The following is a 27,573-nucleotide window of genomic DNA, read 5'->3' on the forward strand; positions in this document are numbered from 1 at the left end:
CACTGGATCCACCAAAATATTAACTATTAACTAACAAGACAAGTGGTAAAAGAGGTGTATATCAGCATGGTAATGATCCACAGAACAGAGCCAAAGTTACACACACCAGGTTACTAAAGAAGAAAAAGGTCAAAGTATCAGAAAGAAAAAAATGTGCCTAAAGACTGGCAAAAGATCCAACCTTTTTGAGACACATCACTGCAGTCACATTCAAAATAAACTAAAATTTTTATGAATTAGTAAAATGTCTCAGTTTTACCTGTTGATGTTTTCTAAGTTATGCTGTGAATTTAAAAAGTGGTTTATGAGCTTGGGAAATCATTGCAGTCTCTTTATTTGCATTTTACATCGTGTCCCAAAGGTTTCAGAATTGGGTTTGTAGATAACAAACAGGTCTGTGTTCTTTAGATTTACCTAATTTGTCAACAGGCAGAAAATGTTTTAAGTGACTTTTGCCATTTTGTAGGAAAACTTGTCAAATACTTTCTACTGCCAGCTTTTCCACTGTGATATGATGATTTTCTTAGTGATATGTCATTGTAGTTGGCTTGACTGTCCCTGCAGCTAACAGTCATTAAAAGCGTTGGTGTATCTGCTTGTTACTTACTCAAGTCAAAAAGTTTCCCAGTGTTTAATGTCACATTTTCAGACAGCACTGTAATGAAGCAGGTGCATGTTATTTGGGTACCTTTCTTTACAATTCACAGTATTTGCTGCCTCTGTTGCTGAGGCGATTAATTATAAAATTAACCTGTTTTAAAAAATGACTTTTTAAGGGAACTTTGATTTTCCTTTAACAATTTAAACAATCTGCTGTGTCCTTTCAGGGCCTACGATAGAGTCGGTCCAGACTTTGTCTTCGGATCAGAGCGTGAGAGATAAGGTGGATATTTCACCAAATCAGGGAACGTCATCACCTCCTCAAACAGAAGAGAAACGCAGTGAGCAGCGCAAATCTGACAGTGAGGGCAAAGATGACGAAGACTTAGTAGTCAAACTAGAAGACGAGGATGACGTCCAGATCGTGGAGCAGGTCGTGGACTCTGATCACAGCGTTAACAGTGGAGCAGGTCCCCACGAGATGAATTTGAACCACCAGCCTGCTGAGGTTGTGGAAGAGCAAGAGTCACAGCAGTGGCTGACTGTTTCGGTGGGAGACAGCGACACTGCGGATGACTCGGAGTGCTTTTTCGAAACAAAGCAGTTGTCTCAAAATCTGGACTCCGAAATCTTGCTCATTCAAAATGCCTTGGACATTTTCGATAATTCAGCAGAGGGAGCATACTCGGACAGGTTTATGAGGGACAATGAAACGGTTCAAGGTGCATCAAGTAAATCAAGGGCACCTGTGACTTTCAGCCAGTCTCAGCCAAGTCAACCTATAGAAGCAATAAATCACTCAGAGAGAGGAATGTCCATTAGATTCCTCTCAGAAAAACAGCAACCACAGACTAAAAACATGTCAACCTTTAACACAGACAACAGACTCTTTCATTTAAACGACCCAGAGTTGCACAAAACTATAGCGGGGCGCCGCATTAGGGAGAAGTGGTACATCTGCCCGTTCTGTGGGAAGAGCTTTGATCGCATCAGCCACCTCGAGATACACCAGCGAATTCACACAGGAGAGAAACCGTACACATGCGACACGTGTGGCAAGTGCTTTTCTCAGAGGAGTAACCTTCGCACTCATCAAAGGACTCACAAAGAGGCTCTCGCACAGAACGCAGTTTAATTCAGTAGATTTTGAAGAAAAGCTAGAAATATCTAAGTGGCTTTTAGATCTAGATTTATTAACAAATTCTGTTTGTTTTTTGATATTTCTGGAAAAATAATGTAGCAGACTGATTTAACTGTGCCCTCTTTTTGTGAAATAAACAAAAATTTTGACACAGTGTGGCTTTTAAGAACTAAAACAGGAACATATGAACTGCCAGAAAAGAGGTTTTTAACACACATATGACAAACTAGGAACATATGACCTCTAAGACATTCAGTTTAAGCTAGACAGGAAAAATCCAGCATCTAATCGCTTAGTTTTCCTCGCCCTGATGGAAAGATGGTGAGGAAAAGTCACAAGACATTTGATAAATTAGTTCACCACAGAGCACTAAGGATGTAAAAAAAAAAGGACAAAGAATTTGTTGGTCACCACACGACAGCCTAAATTGTGTTTGTGATGCTGCCTAAGCAAAAAATTAAGATAAACTAAGATTTCAATGTTCTGTTTGTAGAGGAAAAAAACATGTTGTTCAGCCTTGCACTGCAGCTTAGATGTTCATGGGTCAGTCGAGTTAAAATTTTCCCATTCTGAAGAATCTTTAACTTCCAAAACATTCAGGTACTTCCTCCAAAGTTTTTCCACAGGATCCAGAGCCAGTCATGGTAGGAGATGTAGACTTTGTAGCCCTAGGCTTAAGCCCTTCCCCGTACACACTTTGCTTGTTCACTTGGAGGGTCAGAAACATTCAGTGTTGTTCTAAACCTAGCATTAAATAATGCCATTTAATGTAACATCAGCCTTAATTCAGTTTTATCAACTCCATTCCTTACAGTAAAACATTTTTGTCTGGTATGTGGAGGGACAGGTACTTTCAGCTGCTCACTTATTTCCCAAGGGGTCATCACAGTGCATGTTTGAACTGGCACCAAGTTTACAACTGCCATCCCAACAAAAGACTCCCTGGCACAAAGAGTACGCGAGCTTGTAATTCTCAGAGGCTGGGTTTGTGTGTCCTCTTGGGCTCAAAACAAATGTAAGAGAATTTAACATATACCACAAATTTTATATATCCTTAGGAACAAACTCCACATGCTTACAGATATGATTTCTATATTCTTTTTTTAAAAGCCTTATGTCACGACCCCCTCTGCTAGGCGACAGGAGGGGAGAAACATACACAAGCCCTCTCACGAAATCTGAGTAAATAAGGGGTTTTATTACAAACATTAAACTGAAAACCGACAGGGCTGTTCAACAGACCACAATGAAAAGAACAGGCAAGAGTAAAAGCTAAGGGTTAACCAAGGCAAGCCAGCATCACAAAACTCTAATGAAACTAAGTTTAGCTGTATACCAGGTTTAAACAAAGAGCAACACAGCAAACAGGTTTAACAAACGAGCTTCACATGCAAAGCAGACGAGGATGCCACTGCATGTTCACTTCAGCGCAGCAGTTCCCCATAGTGTGAAGGCTCTTCAGCTTTTTATATTCCCAGGTGCAGACAATCAGCCAGTCAATTGGTCATGGAGTGGTCATGAGATCTCCAGGCAGCCAATCGTCCACGAGGTCTGGCACACTGTGATCTTTTTTTTTTTTTGCCTGTCCCGTTTGACTCTTTTGCCATCAGAATTATTGTCTAAAGGCAAAGGCTTTGCCTTTGGCACACTGTGATCTGGATAAAAGAGGGCTGGCACAGGACTCCCAGCAGCCAATCATCCACGAGTCCTGGCACACTTAGATTTGCATGAACACAAAAGGGCAGTCTCACTCCCTCCAAGGCCCAGGGCTGTAACATCTTTGTTATTGATTTTTTTAAATAAAAATGGAAGGAGAATGAGAATTTTGAAGTGATTGGCATCATCTTAATTCCAATCTGTGTAAAACATCAAAGACGCTGAGTGTAAGTTTCATCACAGAGATAAGGGCATCACAGAGTTTTCAACTGTATTTGTACCCAATACTTTAATTAAGACCCTTCAACAACCTCAAGAGTGACTACATGTACACTTACAATCATCAAGCAGTAGGGGGCAGATTCTAACTGGGCTATAGTTGTAGGGTGACAGCCAAAGGTTTGCAACAGTTGTCCATGTCAGCTCCAACCTTGGAGAGCAGCTGCAGTCTAGTGAAATGATAATGTTTGGTTGTGTAGCACTTATCAATACCAGTATTAAAAAAATAATCTTACAATATAAACGAGTCAGCCATGGAGTCCTAAAAGCAGACACTTGATCACCTTTTTGGTTTAAGCATGAGGTGGGAACAGTTAACAGGTTTCTGCCTGAGCATCTCAGGCTGCACACTGGTCGGTACAGCAAACAGCTGTTCACATATATCAGGTCTGGGGATCTCCAGGCCTGAAGGGCCGGTGTTCTGCAGGTTTTAGATATCACCCTGGGTCAACACACCTGAATAAAATGATTACTACATTACCAGGCCTCTGGAAAACTTAAAGACATGTTGAGGAGGTAATTTAGTCATTTAAATCAGCTGTGTTGGAACAAGGACACATCTAAAACCTACAGAACGCCGGCCCATGAGGCCTGAGTTCCCCACCTCTTACGTATATAATCTCGGTCCAAGCCTAAATGCCTTTACAAGTAATAAGTTAAATCTTAAAATCAATTGTAAAAGTATTGGACATCCAGCATCTGATTCTTTGGGTTTTCTCTGTAATACTGTAGGATCTGTACCTTACAATATAAAGCAGCTTGTGGCGACTGTTGAATTGAATTGTAGAGGGGTAAACTGGGATAATATGTTCACATGTGCAAAATGCAGTCTTACAGCTGCATTTTGCACAATCTGAAGTCTATTTATTGTTATCTCTGATTGGTACCTTTGAAAAACCAGTACAAAAACCCAACTGAGAGGAAATAAAAGCATGAATAATAGTCTGAGAGTCAGTAAAACTCAGTATTCAGTTTATTCTTGGGATATTCCTAAGGTTCCATTGGTAGCATATATGATGGGGGAAAATAGGTCCCAGTATGGATCTCTGAGGAACTCCACAACTTATTATAGAGTAAGGAGAGCAGTTTGTCACCAATGAAAACAAAAATTTTTGGATTGTCAAATATGACCTAAACCATCTGACCTTTACCAACCCAGACCTGGAGCCTCTCAAAGTTTTATGGTCTACTGTGTCAACTGCACTTAAATCAAGCAGCACATGAACAAAATATTAATCAGTATCCGCAGTTCTTAGTATCATTTGTCACCATAATAAGCACAGTCTCAGTACTTTCATGTTTATTCAATCTTCTTAGTGCATTTAAGACTCCCCCTACAGGTACAGTGTTATTTCCAGTACAAAATTAATGCCAAATATAGTGGCCTGTACTAGTTCTAGGATCTTTTTTACAGTAGTAATGCCATGGGTTATTTCTTAGCCAAATGCAGTGACCTGCTAGTCCCTAATAACCTCATAACAGAGTTAGGGCATCTGGCCAAGCAAAGATCTGTCCTGTAAACACTTGCTAAAACTACAACCATGTTTTAATTTGCATCAAAGTTAATTGTCTTCCATGCCTTTATTAGTAAAATATGAAGGTAGTATCAGTGTTTGAATCTATAAATAACAAGAAAAACAATATTTCTCAAAAATCCTAACTTTTTCTTCAATAAAAAATTTATTTAAATTCATCAACCTATAACAGAATAACCCATAAAGTTTCTGCTGTTTTATGAAGTTTCCGAAGTAGCTTTAATGTTCCAGTGTTTTTTAAAAGAATGTTTGTAAGCTGCACTTTTACAAATAAAGATTTTCAACATATACACATCACTTTCTGATCTTCTTAAAAAAAAGCATAGAAAAATTTACAGTGTATTTGTATCATCACAATGTTTCTTTTTTTACAAAAAGGTATTTACAGCACTAAAAAGTTATAGTTATATAGATGAAACTGACCCAGTTTGCTGCATTTCAACACCAGCTGGCCAAAGAACTTTCAGCATCGTCTCTTTTGTTCTTCATATTAACAAGGTTTTTTTTTAAGCTGACAGCAGCAGGTGGCTGTAAAGATGTATTAATAAACAAATGTACACACACACATATATCAGACATTAACATAAGAACACCTAATGTGCAAGAGTTGATGTGGAAACAATGTAGAAATAACTGACCCATCGGGGCAAGAGCACTGGATCGCTGAGGGTGTCTTTACTTGATCCTTTGGGTGAGTATCAGCCTCAAAAACCTGAATTCAATTTGGATCTGAGGAGCTGATAGTTTGTATCAGCACCTTGGACTCTTTGCCAAGTTCCTCAAGTAATTTTTGTGATGTGGAGTCGCCAGATCTAAGGTTTCTCTACAGGGCGAAGCGATGTAACAAGTGAGTCAATGTTATTCACTTCACCTTTTAACAGTTTTAATGTCGTGGATGATCAGTGTATATAAACACATGGAATATATACATATTGTCCTGCATGAGGCAGGATTCTCAAGTCCTTTGTATCTATTCACATGTATTTAAACAAGAAGCACTGGATGCAAAACTCAGCTTTGCACCAAACATAGTAAACATTTGTAACAGGATTCTTAATACAATACCTTAAAGAACAAAAATACTTTTCATTTGCATACCTTTCAGGGCAAAACTCTCTATAAACTTAATTCTACATTAGTGGTCCAAAATGTTCCAGTTCTACTATACCAGTCGTATCTGGCTCAGGACTTCTTCTTTTTTTTTCCCCCTTCCCCCAAATTATTCCTCATCTCTTTTTTATTACCTCACTGATGAAGTCATAAAATGCTCAAAAGAACAACTCATAACCTTCTTTTGATTAACAGAAATAAGGAAGAATCTCTAAAGTAAAAAATCAACAATCAGCATTGGGATAGAACCTGAGACGAATTACCCTTCAAAGCAAACATCAAACGTCACAGTCAGAGTCACTGCAGAGATACAGACAGTCTCTCTTTTCATATCACAGATGAGAGTCCTGTCTAGATCAGCTGTCCTCTGGGGTGTAGAATAATGGAATTGTTACTTGGCTTGGGCCTGATGGCCCCATTGCTGTAGTCAAAGTAATTCCTGAGAGTCTGTGATAACTGGTAGGGGCTCCCATCTTCGTCACTGTCGTGTCCTTCAGACTGTGTGGGAGCCCAGTCCTCTCTCTCCCTGGGCTGGCAGGCGTCTGGTTCTCTGGGCCCGCTGCCGTCATCCTGCTGAGCCTTCAGAGGAACCAAAGATGAAGGAAGACCTGAGTCCTGGTAGAAACAGTATAAAAATAGAATACTGTTTTTCCTGATTTGTCCTGAAAGTTACCAATATTAAGGAGGACCTATTATGCCTTTCCTTATTTTCTCTCAAATACACAGTTACAACAGTTAATGTTGAAACTGAAGTTTTAAACACTGAGTTCAGCAGATGAACAGGTAATTCCTGCAAGCCAAAACCTCAGGGTTCAATCTGCTCTACCACTTAGTTTCACACTGTTTATTCTAGTTTTGGCTCTGTACGATCAGCCAATCAGATGAAAGTTGGCTAGGAGATGATGGCCTTAAGAAAATGGCTAAAATGGATTTCCCCATAAAGAGGATAAACTGTGAGTCAGGCAAAACTATTTTACTGGAGTCCAAGAATACATATTTAGTTGGAAATGAGCATCATAGGTCCCCTTTATATAACCAAAAAATTGAAGTTGGACTGAAAAAGGCACAGAGGGGATAAAACTGGGTTTATGATACTTGCACTAAAAATCCAAATTCAAGCTGGATAATCTGTAGATAAACTTTATATTTCTACCAAAACTGTCTATGGGATCAGTGAAAACCAGTTTATTGAGGTAGAAGTCTAGATTTAAAAAAAGAAGAAAAAAAGCTCCTAACACAACATGGACCATATCCTACCATCCAATATTTCTTATGATGTTTTTTTGTGGTAATAATTGCTAGGAGAGAATGCACACTGGTATTCAATCTCTTTTGTATGAAACCTCTAAGTGAAGCTTTGGTCGTGATGACATCAGATTGTAATCCAGATTTAACAAAACAGTCATGTTTACATTCCTGATCCTGTTTCTAAATAAATCCAATAAAGCGTCATCATTTGTAGAAGACAGGAACAATTATAAAGTGACTAATAAAACAGAGATGACGTTTCTTGCTGTTGTTTCCTAAAATGTTTCCTGTCATTTGAATCCCTTTTGTTTTACCACGTCACCCTCAGTGACGATACAAACTCAGCAATAAATACAGCATGCCGTTACCATATGATACATTACAAACAAATCTAAACACATTTCAAACTTAATCTCTCAGACGCTGACACATACCAGCGACATGTTGCTACTGCTCTTCACGTATGACTCCACCCTGTTCCTTTGCGCCTCCTTCCCTCCGTCAACCTCAGCTCCTCCTGGAATATCGCTGCCTTCACACCAGATGACCGGACGTCCCAGTTCATCCAGTTCTACATCTCCTGGCCCCCACCTCCCACCCAGAGTGGAATGGGTATGCTCCTGTAGGCAGGGAGAGGATATTCAATGTAATGATAAAGTGCAAATCTGAGACAAGATCTTAAAGCATTTTATTTTGAAAAAACCTTCAACATTAGAAAGAAGCAGCTATATGAACAATTCCTTAGAGACAGCGCAGGCAGAACCAAGATCAGCAGTATTCTACCTGGATATATTTCATCACAGTGAGACACTCACCAGAGACATTTGGCTGTTTTTCATTCGGCTGTCTATTCTGAGCATGGAGTCTTCACCCTGGAGAAAAATAGAAAGTCGCCAAAAATTAGTGAACCTGAACACGAAGAGGAATATAACAAACCGCCAAAAATTAGATATTAATGATATTTGTCTATGAACGCTGCACGTTTCAGTGTTGTTTGAAGCTGCAGCAGCCTGTAATCATCAGCCTGAGCTGCCAGCGGCTCCACCCGAGCAGGACAGGTGTGTCAACCTGGCTTCCTTCAAGCTTGCAGGTTATTGTTGCCAGCGAGAGTGTGTGTGTGTGTGTGTCTGTGTGCGTATTCCTACCTGGTATCTGAAGTCTGTGCTGGTAGAGTTTATTCTCCTGAAAGAGGCTTGCCTAGAGAAACTCCTAATTTCATCCCTGGGAGAAAAAAATTAAAACCACACACACATTTTGAGGTTTTATGGAAAACCTGCATGTTCACAAAATAGATCAGTTTAAATCCCAGTTGAAGTTATTAATAAAAGCCTTCTTTAACAATATGTGCTTTAGCTCACGATTTTTCAGATAGCTGTCTCTTAAGCTTGTTCGTTCTACGTCGATGATGGCGGTGAACCACCAAGATGATGATGATCAGGAGGAGGATTAAACCTCCGGTGGAGGCACAAATTATGATCAGCAGCAGGTTATCAGGAGGGGTTTCACCAATGCGCCATTGCATCTCTAAAAAAATATAAAAATATGAAAAGATCCGATGACTCTCTCGCATATAAATACATTCAACAACAACACAGCTACATCTTTCCTTTAATATTTTTTTTGTAATCCAGACTGAGTTCAACTGTTAATGCCTTGTATCTAACAAGAGGGGGCAGCAAATGTTCAAAATTACACCAACTCAGAAGGAGTTTGGCAAATAAGTCTAAATTTCCACCTGCAAAAACATCAACAAAGCTCCCAGCAGCAGAACAGTTTCTCCATCAAATCCCATGAAAATGTATGCAAAATTAGCTTTACTGCACTTACCATCTATATTGAGCATATACTCAGTTTTTCCCCTTCCCACACTGTTTGTGACCATGCACTCGTAGGCCCCACTGTCACTCAAGTGAACAGGCCGCTGAAAGAGGAGCTTCCCTCCAACCACAGACACCCCGTCAGGCAGAGCTCCCCCTTTCCTGCAAGCAATCAAAAGAAAAATGTTACCATTAACTTGCAGATGTCACAGAGAGGTGAACTACGCAGAAGTCTGTGACTCACTGTTTGAAACAGCAGCTTTGACTCATAGCTGCAAACAACAAAATGAAAGGAGCAGAGTTCAAACCAGAGAGCTGGAAATATACAAATATCTAATGACGTTTGCTTGCAAGTAACAGGAAAATGCAAAAACTGGTTTGAATCAAGGAAGTTATCCGCTTAGTAAACACTCTGAAGGATCAGGTTCATCACAGAGTGAAACCACCTGAACCAAAGCATGCAGGGCTCATCTGTATAAACCAGGTAAATACTAGGTTTGGGGGATTGAAACAAGCCCAACTTCTGAGCCCTAAATTGTACAGGCCACATAATAGAGGCAGTTTCTGATCAGGTCCACTGAGAGGGGTCATATTCCCCCCTGGTTTCACTGTGCTCCACCAGCTATTTACCTACTGCTTTATCCCCCCCGTCAAAGTCGCCCCAGGTCAGATTTCTTTTCTCAACACCCCGCCTAGCTTCTCTGACCAGCCTTTTCTAAATCGAGTCACAGGTGGAGATTGCATCTGACACAGCGAGGATGGTGGAAATGATACAGATATGGTGTGCAATACAGCTTCACTGGCCAAAAAGATTCTAATCTCTCCCGTGACTTATTGTTTTTGTGACTTACCACAGTATCAGTGCAATGAAGCAAAGACCTATTGTGAAATGACTGAAACTAGAGTAGTACAATATAGTTTCACTACATGAGTTATACATAAAAACATATTGTGAAACTAAAGTAGCTGGCCTCGATAGTGCCAAAGGTAAAAGTAAAAGTTTACTAGATAACGCAAATTACATGTTTTATGGTATTATCTGTTACACTTAACAATGACTTTGTCTTTGGAGCAACGTAAAGCAGCTATAAGAAGATCAAGAAAGGTATTTGTGAATTTGATACACTTGTTGTACATACACATTCTACATTTTTAGGGTTGCTCTGATTAATAAAATATGCACTCATCTGCCACTTTATTAGGTATACCTTGTTAGTACTGGTTGGATGGCCCCTTTCTCCTCATAAGAGACTGAACAAGATTCTGGAAACACTGTTCAGAGATTTGGGTCCATATTCCCATGACAGCATCACACAGGTGCTGCAGATTTTTGGGCTGCACATACAGTATTATGCCTAAGTTGTAGGTAGGTGTGAAAAAAAATGCTGTAAACAAAGAATGCTTTCAGAAACATAATTGTTTATTGGCCCCAAATGTATTCTGCAGCAGGACAACGACCCCAAACATACAGCCAAAGTCATTAAGAGCTATCTTAATGAACAAGAAGTACTCCTTCAAAAACTGTGTGCAAGTATACCTAGAACAAGGGTGGGCAACTCCAGGCCTCAAGTGCCGGTGTCCTGCAGGTTTTAGATATCACCCTGGGTCAACACACCTGAATCAAATGATCAGTTCATTACCAGGCCTCTGGAGAACTTCAAGACATGTTGAGGAGGTAATTTAGCCATTTTGAATCTGCTGTGTTGGATCAAGAACACATCTAAAACCTGCAGGACACCAACACCCAAGGCCTGGAGTTGCCCACCCCTGACCTGGAAGAATTGATGCTGTTTTGAAGGCAAAGGGTGGTCACACCTAATATTGATTTTATTTAGATTTTATTTTTGTTCATTCACTACATTTTGTTGATTGATGAAAATAAATGATTAACACTTCCGTCTTTGAAAGCATTCTTTGTTTACAGCATTTCCATCCATCCATTAGCTTCCGCTTATCCTTTTTCAGGGTTGCGGGGGGCGCTGGAGCCTATCCCAGCTGTCAAGGGGCGAGAGGCAGGGTACACCCTGGACAGGACGCCAGTCTGTCGCAGGGATAACACACAGGGACAGACAACCATTCACACTCACATTCACTCCCGCATTCACACCTATGGGCAATTTGGATTTTTCAATTAACCTATCCACACAAAGTGCATGTTTTTGGACTGTGGGAGGAAGCCGGGGAGAACCCACGCAAACACGGGGAGGACATGCAAACTCCACACAGAAAGGCCCTGCTGGCCTGATGGTGGAATTGAACTCAGGACCTTCTTGCTGTGCGGCAACAGTGCTAACCACCATGCCACCGTGCTGCCTGCTTACAGCATTTTTTCTGCCTAAAACTTAACAGTACTGTACATGCTGTGACTCTCCTACATCCACTACATCTAAAATATTGTCTTGTGGATAGAGATGGATCGAGTGGATATTCGTACAGGAGTGGCACCCAGGCTGGTCTTCTGCTGCTCTAGTCCAATAGTATTGTGCATTAAAAGATGCTCTTCTGCATATGCTGATTGTAACAAGTGCTTATTTGAGTTACTGTTCCCTTCCTATCAGCTCAAAGCAGTCTAGCCATTCTCATCTGACCTCTGACATCAACAGGGGATTTTCACCCAGAGAATTGCATGACCATCTCTGTAAGCTCTACAGATGGCCTCTTGAGAAAAATAGATCCACTATTTCTCAAATAGTCTGGCTTGCACCCTCAGCTATTCCACACTCAAAGTCAGTGAGACATTGTGGGAAATGCACAGGTTGCTGATAAAATTAATGTTATCTGCCAATTCATATAAAAGTGGAACCAAGAATTTAGCATTAAGGCTCAACACACAGAAACAGCTAGCATGACTTCTTATATTTAAAGCTGAAATGATAGTTTATTTATTCCACACATGGCTTACGTGTAGGATCATTTCCTTAGTCAACAATCTTTTACATAACCCCACTAAATGAGAAATTTGCTTCTTTTCAACGCAGATTAAACTACAGATTTGTTCTGTGAATGCTCACATGGAGAGACCAGCAGTCAGCCACTCATATTGACTAATGGTTGTATTTTTATATATTTACATTGTTAAAAAGCAAACAAGGGGAAAAAAAGTCAACATTTCAAAACGTTTACTGACATTATAACTAAAATTAATCAGTGGATTTCCTCACAGTGGGGCCTCAGTGATGGATGGCTTAGTGGAGAGGTTGAAACTAGCACAACTTTAATATTTCAAGATTGCCTCATGACCCAAGTACTCAGCACAAAACATTTGATCACTGTGTGCACAGGGAGAACTGTAATGGCTGGCGTCTTTAATTAAAGTACAGACCCAGTGTTTTACCAGGCATTAGAGTGATATTTAAAGCATGGCACTATGATTAAACGCTTAGCATGTGTCTCCTGCTCTTCCTTGTGTCGCTCACTCCCTCCCTCGTGTGAAACACAATCTTCTAACTTGAAATTTCGCAACGCGACACCGCACCTTTTATTCAGCAGTGATTTGAGCCAGCAGAGGATAGGAACCCCCCCCCCCCTTTAGATGGGAGCGCACTCCTTTGTTGTTTGCAGGTGTGTGCTCCATGTGTATGCGTGTTAGCAGTGGCTTATCTATGTTTTGAGTTACATTCCAGTGCCATGTAAAGAGAACATTAGCAGCATAAATAGTATTAGAAAGGGGGGAGGTGGGATTTAACATGATATCATCATAGTGTTGTTGACTGCCAGAGTGACAGATGTGTATGTGAAAATGCAGAAAGTACCACGTCCAGGTGAAGTTTTGAGGTGTGGGGTGTCCCCTGCCTTCGCACACCAGCTCAGCTTTCTCCAAACCCACATACCAACGAGACGAGGACGTCGTGATCGTAGCATCTGGGGGGTCTGACACAGAAACACAAATATTAAGTAAGCAGCATCACAACGTAGTGTCTCCTATGCTGAATAATAGATCAAATAGAGAACTTTGTAGAGCAGCAGAGAAGATACAAAGAAGTTTGTTTGCACCATAAACACAACAGATGAAGTTATTTCCTCGTCTTAAATCTACAAAAAGATTTTCGCAAGTCTCAAAATTTCAAATGTTATCTGGGAGGTTTGGAGTCATTACTAAGCGTATTGAGCACCAGTTCAGTGATTTTAACAGTGAGTACATAATTTTAGCAGAAAACTTTAGCTTGAAACCTTGTATTTAATCCCATTTTAAAAGCAAGCTGGCACAGCTCACACCCACACCTTTAACAAATGTCCTTCAAATCAGACAAAGAGGAATTGTTGGAACAGTTAAAGTTTTGGCACAGTTACACAGTAACAGTAGTCAAGGACAGACTATTACTGATAAACTTTCCCGCCGCAGGATCAAATCTGCCGATAGTAGCTAATATTTACCCAGCTCTTTAATCTCAAAGACTAACAGTTAAGCCTTATAAATATAATTTGCTGGGCAACTAGAGTCAAAAATATCTAATTGGCTTACATTCCCATTAAAGGGGAGAGCTTAAAGTTTGGCCCATAGCCCAGCAAAGAGCAACTGCAGTGTCATTCCATACAGTATGCTGATAAGTATGAGCTGATTTAGTTTGCATGCTGAATACAGCTCTGTCTTTCCCACCACAACACACTCACCAAAAAAAAAAAAAAAAAAAAGAGTCATTAAGGTGGTACTCAAAGATACAAAGAATGAAAACATGCTGAAGAAAGTGCAGGAATCCGCCAGGTTATAGGGAATAAATGTAATATTTTGAAAGTAACTTTTGCTCAGATGCATGAAGTTGAGTTATCAGTGATAGACTGATGTTTGGCAGACCATCCACATAATGCTCCTTTTATACTACATCACCATAATATCTTCATTTATGTAATGTTATTAATATATACAGGTAGTATACATACTGTACTCAAGTATTAATTTTATGGGAGAATTTGGCAGGATCAAAAATGGTTATAGAACTAACTTCTCGAGTATAAAATATAAAAACCTTTAAAAATGTAATATGTTTATTGATTTCAATGCCGACATTTTGACACCATTAGAGGAAAAACATGGGCGTGGTTAGTACTGTTAGTTATAGCTGTGTTTTGCAGGTGTTAGTCTTCGGAGTTGTTCAAACATAAATATTAACTTAGTGGTTTCGTATCGTCGCAAACACACCTACATAAAAAGGGAGGGACCAACTTATTAGGTCACCTCGTGATATTCTTGGTATGGGCGCAATATTTAACAAGTGTCCATTTGAAGTGAATATTATTATTTTGGATGAGATGTAGAAGAAATGTTGTTGTTTTTTAATCTAATACTTTTTTGTCATTTGGGAGTATTCATAGTTTCTACAATACTATAAGAAATCTGCAAAAAACACGATTGTAATGTTTGTTTTTGTCATGTTACCTTCTATAACTGGCATAACTGCTGTTATGCATTCAAATTTCCGCTTTTAAAACATCAGCGTATGCTGGTTTAAGTAGTAACCTATAAATATTTAACAGCAGAGGGAAGAAGGATTAAATCGCGATACGTCAAGGATCAGCGCAAAGCTTCAAGTGAAAGGAGAAAGGTGGGACTATAAAAACAGTGTTTAAGAAATCTGAGAGTAAAAACACTTATGTCATTTTTTCCTTTATTTGTTCCTGTTATTAACTAAAAAGCCAGGCGTGTCCCAGTTCTTTACATATTCTATAGGACCATATAGTTTGCACTAAACAGCACAAGTGTGGTAATTTAAAACCCTTTGCAGTGACGTACACTGCTTCATACAATGCAAGCTTACAGAGTATCTATTTACAGCTGCAAAACACACCAAAACAAAATATGGATGGCACTGAGAAAGCAGTATTGGGGCGTGATGATCTACTAATTAAATTAGTAAACAGTAGGAGGTCCAGGCATTTATTAGGCATCAGCCACCACTACACATGACCTTTGTGTAGTACATGTTCAAATTAGTTACTGACGAATGTCAAGATAAATTATTTCATGTTGTTTTAAAACTTTCATGGTTAATTGACTAAAACTGCTTTCAATATCCACACCCTTCGCTCTCTGGTTTCTGCAAGTCATGTGTCTGACGGATGGACAGTGTATACAAAACCAAAGCTCACATTCCTGCACTTTCCCATGAATGAAGTTTGAAGTGAGACATTTGTTTCAGACAAGGGGAAGGAAAAAAAGGTGACCGCCATAGCGCTTTTGTCACTGTCGCAGTATCAGTGAGCGACTCGGTGGTGACAGCTTCACTGGCAACGATCCACCACGACTGATCCTACTGGTGCGATTTAAGACGTCTGATCAGTGCTCGAGCTTGTTGTGCTGTATGTTAAGGCTAAATTATAGAGCTGTATCTTGTATGGAGACAGAATTTTCTACCAAATAACTTGGTAAAAACAGATAACAAGAATGGGAAGGGGCCAGTGAGGGGTACCATTCTCTCCCTTATTTTTCCATATCATACTCTGTGACTTTTCTGGTTCCTTCAATTGTTCTTCCTTGAACCAGCAATATTATTTCTGCAACTCAGCACTTAAAAATATGATGTTAATGCCACAGCTCCAGTCTGTTTTACTTCTGCTCCACAGCTATACTCACATTGAACCTCCAGGCGGTTGCTGATCCTACGTGGCTCCTCCAGGCCAGGATGCCACACTAAACAGTCCAGCTTTTTCCCGTTCATGCTACGCAGGGGGTGGAGCGAGAAGTAGCTGGACACTGACCGAGTCTCGCTGGTGCGGTTCTGGACCGTTCCTGAGATGTCCGTGTCCCACGAGAGAATGGGAAGTGGGTGACCTATAGCCCGGCAGGTGGCTGCCACACGGAAGGATTGGCCCTCCACAAGAGTTACTGGATCCAGGGAGGAGATGGGTAAAACTAGACAACGAAAAGGAAAGAGGTTAATTTAAGTCTTCTGGTTTGGACTTTCCATCTGATCCTTTGCTGAAGTACTAAATTAAAAAAAAGCACAATGAGTTCAGTCATCAGATTACAAAGTCTCTTTCCCAAGTTAGTTTATTTTTCACTTCTTGGCTCTTAGAGCTAAGGGGGTAGATGATCCAACACTTGTCCTGACTGGCAAATGAAATCTGTTTGAGGGATTAGCATGAAAGTTTGTACAGACTTTCAAGTCAGAACTGCCTAATGATTCAAAAATGTTCCTGCAGTACCAACAACAGATTCACATTTGCATTTTTCCGCATACCTTTTGTAAAAATGTTATTTGATCTACAAAATTTAAATGCAAAGCAAAAACAAAAACAAAAAACAGACAGAGTGCAGTAAAATCTTCCGGGTTGCTGAACCACCTACAGATCCGCTGACTTTCTATTTAGTGCCACCAGCAGGGTGACCTTCATTGATCCCTCTAGATTCCTATCTTCAAATAACCACTTGGACATGAAACCACATATCCCAGTGGTTTAAAACCTAGTTTAAAACAAAGAAGAAAGAAAGAAAAGGTTTTGAACTTTACAGTCATCGTCGCCCATTCATTCCACCTTGCTGGAACTGGGCATTGTTAGTGGGTGTGGCTTATGTGACTGACAGGTGCGGGCAGACACACGTGTAGCTCTAGCTGTCTGCTCAGCCTCACCTGATAATGAGTCATTGAACTGGACCTCTCCATGGTATTTGTGGAATTTGACTATTTTTGATGTAATACATGAAACAATTAAATTATAGTATTTTTCTATTATAAATTAGCAGGTATCCATTTCTGTACCATGTGCATTAATGCAACTTGCATCAAGTGTTAGCAGGTCGCAACACCAAAAAGAAAGGTTAAAAAAAAAAATCAAAATGGGAAAAGCTATCCAGCTAATGCAAATCGACTTCCATCTTTTATATACAGTGTATAAACAGAGTGATCTTTTTGTGCTTTAATGTGCCCACTTCTACTTTGGAGAATATCCCACATATTACAGTTGTGGGTTTCCAACTAAAAGTACCATCAAATTCATTGGAATTGTGTAAGAACACCAAGTTGCAAAACTCTCTCAGAACAGGTCACCTTAGACGTTTTCACACAGCTACATTTTGTTTTTGCTGCCCTGTCACCAACTGGTTTAACACGATTGTGATTCACTCTGCAGTCATGACTGTTGTAAACAGTAACTGGCTGGTTAACTCTTTCCACTAATGTTTGGATTATTAATACATCAGACAAAACAAGTCGGTACCATTAACAACAACAACTATTACGGATTAACTGACAAAGAAAAGGGCACCACCTGAGGAAAGCTCAAACCTTTAAAAACAGAAACTAGTAAAAAAAACAAAACACTAAAGCACAGCGCGGCATATCAGCGAGGGAAATATGCTGCACTCATTGGCTTACAGTAATAAAGGAATGATTCCAGCTTCCACAGTGATAAATGACTCTGACTCACAGCCAATTCAAGAAAAAGTGAGCAGGGGAGATGTTCTCCCCTCCAAATATTTCAGCTCTCACATTATTTACCTGACAAACTTATCTGAAAAGTGCCTTCATGAGAGAAGCTGTGTTGTGAAACATGCTGATACCTCCATCCTGGTCATTTTTCATCCAATTAAAATAAATGTATCCGTAAACCAAACACCCAGTTTTTAACAAAAATTCCAAGTCCAAATGTGACTTTTTGGCATAGTGCATTCACAGTAGGGTCATTTCTCTAAAACCTATTCTTTCACATTAAGAACAACATGACCAGTTTGTTCAGTTTACAGTTTTTGACAGTAACACGTGGGCAGGTAGCCGCCTGCATCAGTTTCTGCACTTACAAATCAACATTTTACAGCTGAATGTTCCAACATGGAGGGAATTCAGTGCTACAGGTTGTCTCTTACTACTCAACTTTCTGTTGATTTGTCAGATCTGGGGCGTGTTGAGACAGGTCTGTTACTGCAGATGACTGGCAGTGAAATGGGAAAGTTGTTTAAAAATGATAGCATCATTCCAGGGTTTACTTCACAGAGGATTCACAAAGGTGTTCCCACGGCTGTTATTATGGTTGTAAAGGAGGAAGCCTGGGGACAACAGCGGCACCGCAGAAACTGTATACATCAAAATGAGTTTTTGAAACATTTTAAAGGGGACAGAATTTTAAGCTCCTTTCTCAGTGGGAAATTACTTGTGCCAGGCTTTAGCTGGGTGCAAAACTTCTGCAAAGATTGTTCAAAAGACAAAATAAGGAGTGGAAACAGGTGATTTTAGGCTAAAGAGGAAGCTTTTCTTCTGCCACAGACCTGGGAAATTGAAGTTGGCAGCTCTTTAAAGCATAACCCTGTTTCCACAATTATATCATACTTTTTAATAGTGATTATACTTTTTTATTTCGCTTTTCTTTGTATATACACAACATGCTTTTCCCAGTCGTTTCTCTATCATCCTCCCTTCTTTAGAGGAAGAATTAAGATTATAAAGATTATGGGGGTGTAAAGCTCTTTATGTAAACTTGTGATTTAAGGATATATACGAAACTTACATCAATGCCAAACTTATCTTAAACTCAATCACTCCTCGTGGTGGAAACCTATTTATCTTGGATCTTGGAAAACCCTCTCCATCTTTCTGGAACACCAAATAAACTTGCAAATGTTTTGACAGCTGAGCTGCTATCTACCTACCAGAATCAGAGTCTGCATAACATATTTTTGGTGTACGCAGATTCTGTGGTGCTTTTTTATACTTGAGAATATTTTAAACTTTTTCTTAATTTTTAGTTGGAGTAACAGAATAATATAGAATTAAAAGCATTTCCCTTTTGGCTTTTCACATGCTAAAACCTAAAGTAAGCTGGCAGTGCTTGTGGCCATGCTGGCACACCTGAATTCCCCCAGTCACCAGTTCCTCTATGAAGATATGATGGTGTAAACATCATTACAGAAGCTCTCTCAGGATTAGGGACATGTGGGCGAGAAGATTTAAAAAAAAAAAAAAAAAGAGAGAGAGAAAGGATGATGAGTCTTACTCCAGACGGTGAGGGCGATCTTCGTCTCAAAATTTCCACTGGGGAAGGTGGAGATATGGCAGGCGTAGGTGCCCTCGTCCGACTGCTCTGTGTTCAGGATGATCAGAGCAGAGTTCTTGATGGGGTTGCTGTTCTCGAACCTCACCTGACCAGAGTAACGCCCAAACTCTGTCAAACAACAAAACCTCAGGTGAGCATCTTCAACACTCACAAAACGTCAAACAGACCCTTTGTCAAAAGCATTAGCTCCAGGAAAGGAGAATAAATGGTTAGACATTGTTAAAATAAGCCTCCAGTTATCAAGCAGCGTCACAACAGACAAATAATAAAGAGTAATCCAGGTACAAAACAATGGTCTGCTGGGATGATCTCATTTCAAATAACCACATGCCAATTAGAGACACAGCAACAATTATTTTGTTTTATTTTCTCATGTGTGTACTTTTAACTTGTGACTCTAATTTGAATTTATGGATAAAGTTGCTATTAAAGATGATGCGTCTAATTTATCTTTACATGAATAAATCTGAAAGTGAAATGATGTGTGTTATAAGCAGAGTAATGTAACAGCCTTTAAATCAGGTCTACTCATAGTAGTGAGTACTCTTTAACAACAGCAGTGAGGAAAAAGGTATTTAAACGATTAACAAAGGTAGAAGTAGCGCATGATTCACATTCATTCATACAATCATGGCCCACTGGACCAGCCGTGGGCCTCTGGATCAAATTACATTTCCATTAACCAGCACATGTACCTCAACCTTCTGACTTCTCCACCAATTCACAAAGCAAATCTCCAACCTCCAGATCTTGCACTGAGGCTGTTATGATTAGTCAAAACTGTAAATGTTAAAATGCTTTTCCTTGAAGCGTGGCTTCAGACTGCTCTTTATGCTCAGTTTCAGACATTTTTTTCCTATTCTTAGCTCCATACGGTGTTACTGAAAGTGGATATCCCCAATGTCATAATTTCAGGCACAAAGCTCTGGCTATGAGCACAGAAGCTCCACCCACCTTCTGTTCAAAACTTTATGAGGGGCAGCCAATCAGAAGAAAGTCTGCTTAAAGTTACAGTATCTAAAATCTCTCGCTAGATGTCGATAGATTGCAGATCAACTGCATAAGTGCATAATACTCGCTGCAGGACAAACAAACTGTGACTGAAGTTCATCTGTAGTGAGCACAGGTTGACAGTCCGCTGTTTACCTCAGCTGTCAATACGTGTCCATGTTGATTTGGGAGGGAGCTGTAAAACTTTGTGAAAGGAGTCTGATATGAGTCGATGAGTCAGTGATGTTCATGCTGATGTTTAATCTGCTGACACAAAGTAACTGTGACAATATTGGGAATAGATAAGCATGTTTATGCACGTTTTTATGTGTCAGGAGATGAGGCTTGAGGAAAAGGATGATATTACGTCTAAACCAGGGGTGTGTCAAACATAAGGGCGCGGGCCGCAATTAGCCTAGCAAAGACTCCAATACTGGATGGCTTTGGAAAATGTGAAAGACAGCATACTTTTTTTTTTCTTTTTACAGCTTTTCCTACCCTTAAAACCTCTCTCATGGCCAGTCACAATATGCCAAAATAATTCAATTATACATTTCTGTAATTTTACATCTTAGATCATTGGGGACAGATTTCTTTTACTTACTAAAGCAGCATTTTTTGCCATGTAGAAAACCTGAGACATACTGTTGAAATTGCTCTTCCACGTCTTATATTAAGACATTTCATTGATCGAATGCGTAGCTAAACATTTTACACTGACAGAAATTGGAGTTAGATACAAATTCAAATTTGCCACCACAACATGTGAACAACTGCGAGCCCTGTTCTCTTCCATATTTGGCATACTGTGCACGTGGCCAGTCTCTATTGACATTGTATTTTATGTGTGAATCTCAGCCACCGTATCCAAAATATCAGGCCAACATGACAAACCATCGCCTGCTTCTATGCATTTCTAATTGATTAATTTTGAGTTGATCATAATGCATCAGTTATTAGAAGACATAATTACACACTAATGCGTATTTATTAGTAAAATGTATTTTTTTTTTATTAAATAATGTTTTGTTTTGTTTTTATTTCTGATTGTATCTTTAAACTGAGAGGTGTTAGCTGTGAATCAAGTAAAGCTCCAAGAACAAGAATACAGATCTGAAAGTGAGCTTAACTGGTACACTTTAGTAAGACAACAATACATGTTTCTAATAACCTGAAAAATGGAACAATTAAATGAAATACAGACATTCTTAAAGTTATTAGTATCAAAGCAAATAAAATTACAAAGAGCAAAGTCTTTCCTATATTTTGTTATTAGCTGACCACTTTTATAGTATTTCTTTCTCCTTATGGTTTTGAGTGAACTTTGGTCAGCAGTAATGAAGAACCTTAGCGTTCCTGATTATTATTATAGAGCATATTATAATAAGTGTAGGTATGGTTGGCATTTGTCAAGTCATTAATGCTTAGGTTGCATTATCTCTATATTTTTTAAGATAAAGCAGTTATAAAGCAGATGTAGCATTTGATAACTGAGGTTCAAATCCATAAACAATAACCTGATGAGGGCAGTGTGTGTAAGTGTATTTGGAACCAAAGGATGCACCAAATAGTTGTTTTGGTCTTGATAATAAATGCTTGCACTAAGTATCATGTCCAAGGACTGCTACAACTGCAGCATCTGCTGGGAAAACAATGCTTGACTTGCACCTCGCTCATTACCCCCCCAAGAAAGAGAAAAGAAAAAAGCTTTGCCAAGATGTTATTACTGAAATTTTTATTTTCCCCAGGGACTTTACAGGAGCTTCTTCAGTCAAGTACCTCTATGGCCGTCCAAGAAGTGAGCTGTGATGATCGTATCTTTGCTGCCATCTGAAAGCTCCTTGTACCAGGTGACCTGCACCACCTTCTGCTCACCCTCCACCTGATACTGACAGGGGAGTCTGGTTTGAGTCTCTGTCACGGAGCGCAGGGTGGTGACGGGGTTAGCAGGCTCCACAAATCCACCCCCCACGCGCATGGCTGAGGAGGGAAGAGAAACATGTGGATTTAATCAGTGGAAGATAAGGCATATTTGGAGAGTGTGATTTTGGATTAGGAAACACAGCAAATCATTGGCATTTGTACATTTTGAAGACTAAATTACATTTATGGTATTTCGCATGGAATTTCCAAATCAAGTGATGAAGCATGCAGTCGTTTTTACTCATCATAGTAATCTCTCCATAATTTCACAGAGACCCGTCAGTGCCAACACACCCAAATATGTTGTTCCAGCTCCTCAAAGTGAAGAAATACAAAACAGACATGACCTTAGGGCCTGGGAACCTGTGACAACTATTTTGCTACTATTTTGTGTTTTTGCCACTCTTCTGTTATCCAAAGTGTTTGTGCTTCCTTCCAGACAGCTCTTATGACCAATCCTGTTCAGGATGATCATAAAAAGCTCGACATTATTCTATAATGCTCCAGGCAGAAGGTCGGGTATAGCCTATACAGGTTTGTGTATAGGCAAACATTTACAATTACAGGCATTCGCTCATTCACCTAACCAGCTTGTCCGTTGACATGCCAACACCGAGAAAGTCACTAAAAACTGGTTTCAGGTGACTTTTAAAAGCAGAAATTGCCTCTTGTTTGTGAACAAACTTGCTATTCACGACAGAGCAAAAACTTTATTACTTCATATTTCCTTGTTGACAGTAAACAATTCAGACAGACTGCCTTTATATTAGGAAACACGGAAAAGTTTCCACGTGTGTAGTTTCTTTTAACCCTTTCCCACATAAAAAGAGCATTTGACTCCACCGAGTCCTTAATGACGAGATCTGACACCTAAGTATATATCAATAAAGACGTGGTTTGACCATCATTAGAATAGGTCTTGGATTTGCTTTTTTTTTTCCTTAAAAACCAGTCGTTAATTTTTCGAAGCAGGCTTGAACTACCAGAGAGAGAAACAAGGTTTACTCCCAGTAGGGGTCCAAGAGGGTGAAGACTACGAACATCTGCCCGCCAACACATGTTTACGCTTCTATTGTTTTACATTTCACATTGATTGCATTAGAAACATATTTCCATCTTATCTATTGGATCTCAACTCGTTTTTTTGTTTTGCTGTCTCATTGTTCGATGACTGATTTCATTTTGTGTCCTATGATCTTCCCGCTGTTTAAAGTTTGCTTTATTCGGTTTCATTTCGTAATGTCCTTCTCCATCTCCATGTTTCAAGTTTGACTTGCTTTTGGTTTTAAAGAATGCTTTGCGACAGAATAAAACTAAAACAAATTCTTCATCACCTGAGCTCAGGTTTCTGTGTGAGGAATAAATGTGGATTTGATTAATGAAATATTGCATTTAATTAACTCACTGCTGTATGTTTAAGGAACTTTAGTGTTTTGCAAAACGTTGCCTGCACACTGAATCCATTCTGGCACAATAGTAGATGATTTTTAATGATATTTTATAGAAAATCCAGGATTTACCCAACATTTTAGCAACTCAAGCACAAAAAGACAACTACTGGTTCTTGTCAACTCTCAGTGACGGGTTTCACTATCAAAACTGTTGAAAAGCCATTAATCGGAACTGACTAATGGCTGGAACATTTATCACACCTGGTGAAATGCGTACGTGTAACCGCGAGAGAAACAGGAATGGGTGTGAGAGCCACATCAACAACTCAAACAGAAGATGCAAAACATTTGCACTTTGATTTCTGGGTTTAAAGTTTGTTTTTTTTCTTCCTTGCTCTGTGGTTACTGATTCACAAGCTTAATCAATGATTACAAAGAAGCCAATATAGGACAGGGACTCCCACAGATCTGATATAGTTAGTACAAGGACACACTGACAAAGCAGTGGCACAGACAGGAGAGCCGACATGCCTCTTCACACAGACAGAAAGTTCAAAAGTAGGTACAAAGAACTACAGTGTGGTTGACCTAAATGAGGACCAGACCGAGAGAGACCGCTCGAGACAGACATAGACTCAGATTTTTGGAGGAAGGAGACGAGTTGACAATGTGAGCCGAGAGATAAACTGAAAGAAAGAATTATACAAACACACACACACACACTCTAGACAAACACTGGGGCACCACAAAGCTGTTGTACAAGCTTTTCTTGTTCATTCAAACTGCTGTGGTCAAGAGTAAAAACAACACAGTCACATTCATCTGATTGCTCCTTCATCTGGAGCAGAACAGTCCAAACTAAATGTAAAATGATGTTAATCTCCACTAGATGAGGAAACAAAAGCAGACGAACATTATCAGAATTAGTCATCAAAAACAAACAAACAAACCAGGAAGACGCAGGTTGGGCCACGACTTCTAAATCACTTAGTAAGAGTAAGAATGTGACGGAGCTGCATTCTGTTCTGCTGCTTCTTTCTCCACACCTGCACGGACAAAAGTATGTGGACACCAGAACAGTTCACCCATGTTCATGGCTGCAGAATTACTGATAACTCTGAGATAGTCAGCTGGCCTCACGAGTGCAGCAGAACAGCAGACTGTTAATGCTACATTAATGCTACAATTTTAAATACGATCAACTTATCTCTGTTAAGATGCTTCAAACTACAAACTGCAGAGAGAGTACCCCCCGCCACCGCCGCCAAACTGGCCTTGTTCTGCTGGAGGCGTCTTCCTGTTAAAAGGGAATTTGTCCTTCCCACAGTCACCAAGTGCTTGCTCATATTATATCATCTTATAGTTGGGGATTTCTCTCCTTTAGGTCCTTTACCTTACAGTATAAAGCACCTTGGGGTGACTGTGTGGTTATTTGGCATTATATTTTTCAGCTGAAATGAATTGAATTGAGAACCATTTATCTGAGGGTAGCTAGATCTGTTGCACAGGTCAATACAGGTTATCTAAAAAAGCAAAAGGCATTCCCAAATATATTGCAAAAAATTTTGGAAGGACGCTGTTGTCCAAAACAAACATTTGTTTTATTGGCTTGTTGTACCATATAAAGCTACTTGCAACCCAGGGCAGGTCCAGAAGGGCATGAGGTGGCACCTGTCCATGAACTCTGATTCATTTGAGGGTTGTTTTTTTTTATATATTTAGTAGCCAGCAGAAAAAAAGCCTAGCTATGTGATGGTGCAGCTAATGCACATGCAAAGAAAGAAAGGAAACAAAAGACTGTCTTCTAAATTATTGTAAATTATTGTTCCTTTTATGCATGTTGTACAGGTTTAAATCCTACCCTGGGAATTACCTTCTTGCTTTCGAGTACATCTGTGCGCACAAATTAAAAATGTAAAGGTAATTTGATGAGGCACACCCTAGAATCTCACTGCAATCTAAAAACTTATTGGGTTACATTTCTTAGGGAGTTGTAGTCAATAGTTTTGCAATTAAAAAAAGGAAAAGAACTATACACAATGTGAAACTAATATGGTTTCTCACCAGCACCTTAAACTGCAGCTCAACAAAAACTGGAAATTTAGTCTTTTTGCTTTATTCCGCTTAGACTGAGATGATTTGCAGTGATATGATATCCGTTTAGTGACGCAATCAGCTTTATTTTGTCTATCTAGATGTTGGTTGATGATTTTCTGCATTTAGAAAAAGTTAGCAAAACTGCCCCCGTCCCACCCCACCTGACTGATTTTTTTGCCATGCCCCCAGCCACCCCATTAAAAAAATCCTAGAAACGCCCCTGCTTGTAACAGCTTGTCACAAGTTAAAGAGTTTGGTGGCTGTAGTTCAGGTTTTCATTCATTTCTCCAGTTGAGTTAATGCAATTAAAAGATCAGAAGTAGCCAAAAAAAATCCAATATGTCTGTTTAGAAAAAGCAAAAATTAAAAAGTTTTCTAAATTTATAAATCTTTGGTGACATGATGAGCTTAAGATTTGGAGACAGAAATCATTGCATGTTGTAACAAAAAAAATTTGCACAATTGGACCAAAACCATGGCAAGTAAAGCAAAGGCATAGAGACTTATGAAGACTGCAATAATAATAATTCAGTGTCTTGGGGGGGAAAAAAGAGCCCTTCTATATTAAAGGACATTGTTTTAACACTCATAGGAAGATTGCTGGGTTAATTACACCAACATTAACCACAAGAAGCTACCACGAAGTTCAAAATGTATAGATTTTAGACACTATATCCAAGCTTTATGCCATGTCTGTCAAATGTTTAATCGTCACAGACCCAGTTAACAGAAAGGAGAACACAGAATTCCCCAAATGACTTGCTTAGACAGGTGATTCGTGTTTTATGAAGCAGTGTCACTGTTAATTTACATGCAAATCAATGTAACAGAAAACTCACCGATTAAAGAAAGCAATGCCAGGAGCAAAGCACTTTTTCCAGCTGACTTCATGTTTGGTTCCAAAGTAAAAGTTTCTCTTTATTAGCCTTCTTCTGGGAAATTCAGATCTCGTGTTAAGCTTCCATGTTCAAATTCAGCTGGGAAATTGAGGGTTGGTTTAAAAAACACAAACCCCGCAGCAAGGAGCCAGGGGCAGCAGATGTTTCCTGTTCAACTGAGAAATAATGTTTAAAAAAAATCACACTTCCACTGATAAAAGAACAATGGTTAGCAAATAGCTGATAGAGGCTCTATCTTCATTTCCAGTGAAATGAACAAATAAACGGAAAATGTTAAATCTGCATTTGAGCTTTCGCACGACAGAAAAATAAAGTTCGTGTTTATAAAAGAACAACCTCGCTTGTCACGCGAAGGCAGAAGCACCAGAATACAGGTTTGGGTTGAGTCGCTACACCTGTTTCCCTCCGCCCCGCCCACTGACACGCCCACTAGCGCTGCGTTCAGGTGACGCAAGATGAAAATGCAGTGGTAGGGTCGGAAAATTAACCAAAAATATACTTTATGTCAAGCAATTTCACAAGATTAACTTCTTATATCTAACTACACATGTTTAGGGATCAAATTAACAGTTAAACTGTTGATCATTTGATTGTAGTCTGCAATTTTATCAATAAGCTATAAAAGTAACACTAATTAACACCCCTACTCTTCTTGGACAAATCCAACAATGTCCTCTTACAATTACGCAAGTAAATAAAATCCTTACTCTGGAGAGTATTTATCAGACTTTGTTTGAAACGACTGTATTAGTGGTGGCTACTTTTATTTATGAATCTATTTTGTCTATCAGCTAAACTTGCATTTTCTTTTTTGTTTGTTTGTTTCTTTTTCCCATTTTGCTAATCACCAAGATCAAGAACCTTTTATATTCAAGATAATAGATCACAAAGAAAAACTAGAACAAA

At 39.4% G+C, this 27,573-nt stretch overlaps 2 protein-coding genes across 3 annotated transcripts in view; one reads left to right on the top strand and one right to left on the bottom strand.

Annotated features, from left to right (window-relative positions):
- Positions 1 to 1,895, top strand: part of LOC113009969 (uncharacterized) — a 3,669-nt gene extending 1,774 nt beyond the window's left edge. Inside the window, exon 2 of the mRNA XM_026148689.2 lies at positions 828 to 1,895. Within this exon, the coding sequence (XP_026004474.1) occupies positions 828 to 1,735 (908 nt within the window). The 3' untranslated portion in view covers positions 1,736 to 1,895. The remainder of the gene's footprint in view (positions 1 to 827) is intronic.
- A 3,438-nt stretch (positions 1,896 to 5,333) lies between these two features.
- Positions 5,334 to 27,037, bottom strand: nectin4b (nectin cell adhesion molecule 4b). 2 transcript variants are annotated; one of them, XM_026149648.2, is made up of 11 exons: positions 26,608 to 27,037; positions 22,137 to 22,337; positions 19,308 to 19,475; positions 15,955 to 16,233; positions 13,139 to 13,256; positions 9,397 to 9,548; positions 8,928 to 9,093; positions 8,715 to 8,790; positions 8,385 to 8,441; positions 8,004 to 8,189; positions 5,334 to 6,900 (listed from the first exon to the last, which is right to left on the bottom strand). In XM_026149648.2, exons 1-11 carry the CDS (start codon positions 26,657 to 26,659, stop codon positions 6,673 to 6,675), a joined length of 1,683 nt encoding a protein of 560 aa, XP_026005433.2. In that variant the 5' UTR covers positions 26,660 to 27,037; the 3' UTR covers positions 5,334 to 6,672. The 2 variants fall into 2 exon arrangements, with proteins under 2 accessions (XP_026005433.2, XP_080149418.1); XM_080293292.1 differs by having other exon boundaries at positions 5,334 to 6,936.
- Positions 27,038 to 27,573: the final 536 nt, after the last annotated feature.

Source organism: Astatotilapia calliptera, chromosome 18, assembly GCF_964374335.1.
Source record: "Astatotilapia calliptera chromosome 18, fAstCal68.1, whole genome shotgun sequence".
In the NCBI taxonomy this organism is placed as follows: Eukaryota; Metazoa; Chordata; class Actinopteri; order Cichliformes; family Cichlidae; genus Astatotilapia; species Astatotilapia calliptera.